Source organism: Corvus brachyrhynchos, unplaced genomic scaffold (assembly GCF_000691975.1).
Source record: "Corvus brachyrhynchos isolate BGI_N302 unplaced genomic scaffold, ASM69197v1 scaffold61, whole genome shotgun sequence".
Taxonomy (NCBI): domain Eukaryota; kingdom Metazoa; phylum Chordata; class Aves; order Passeriformes; family Corvidae; genus Corvus; species Corvus brachyrhynchos.
The window spans coordinates 8369411-8369667 of NW_008236478.1; the positions used below are offsets into that span (position 1 = coordinate 8369411).

At 62.3% G+C, this 257-nt stretch overlaps 1 protein-coding gene across 5 annotated transcripts in view; it reads left to right on the top strand.

Annotated features, from left to right (window-relative positions):
• SFXN2 (sideroflexin 2) overlaps positions 1 to 257 on the top strand; it is an 8245-nt gene that overhangs the window by 3420 nt on the left and 4568 nt on the right. For 2 of the 5 annotated variants that reach the window (XM_017726163.1, XM_017726161.1), the window contains exon 3: positions 54 to 224. The exons of the other annotated variants lie outside the window; for them this stretch is intronic. In XM_017726163.1, coding sequence (XP_017581652.1) covers positions 54 to 224 — 171 coding nt within the window. The remainder of the gene's footprint in view (positions 1 to 53; positions 225 to 257) is intronic. 5 annotated transcript variants of the gene reach the window in all.

The following is a 257-nucleotide window of genomic DNA, read 5'->3' on the forward strand; positions in this document are numbered from 1 at the left end:
GCCGGGTGCGGGCGGGTCTGTGCGGCTCCCCCTGAGGGGCTTTGGGTTTGCAGGGCCGGGGTGGTGCCTCCAGGAAGCAGCCAGGAGCAGCTGCTCTATGCCAAGAAGCTGTACGACTCAGCCTTCCACCCTGACAGCGGTGAGAAGATGAACTTCATTGGGAGGATGTCCTTCCAGGTTCCGGGGGGCATGGCCATCACTGGCTGCATGCTCCAGTTCTATCGGTGAGCTCCTGGGTACACCATGTTGGGGACACT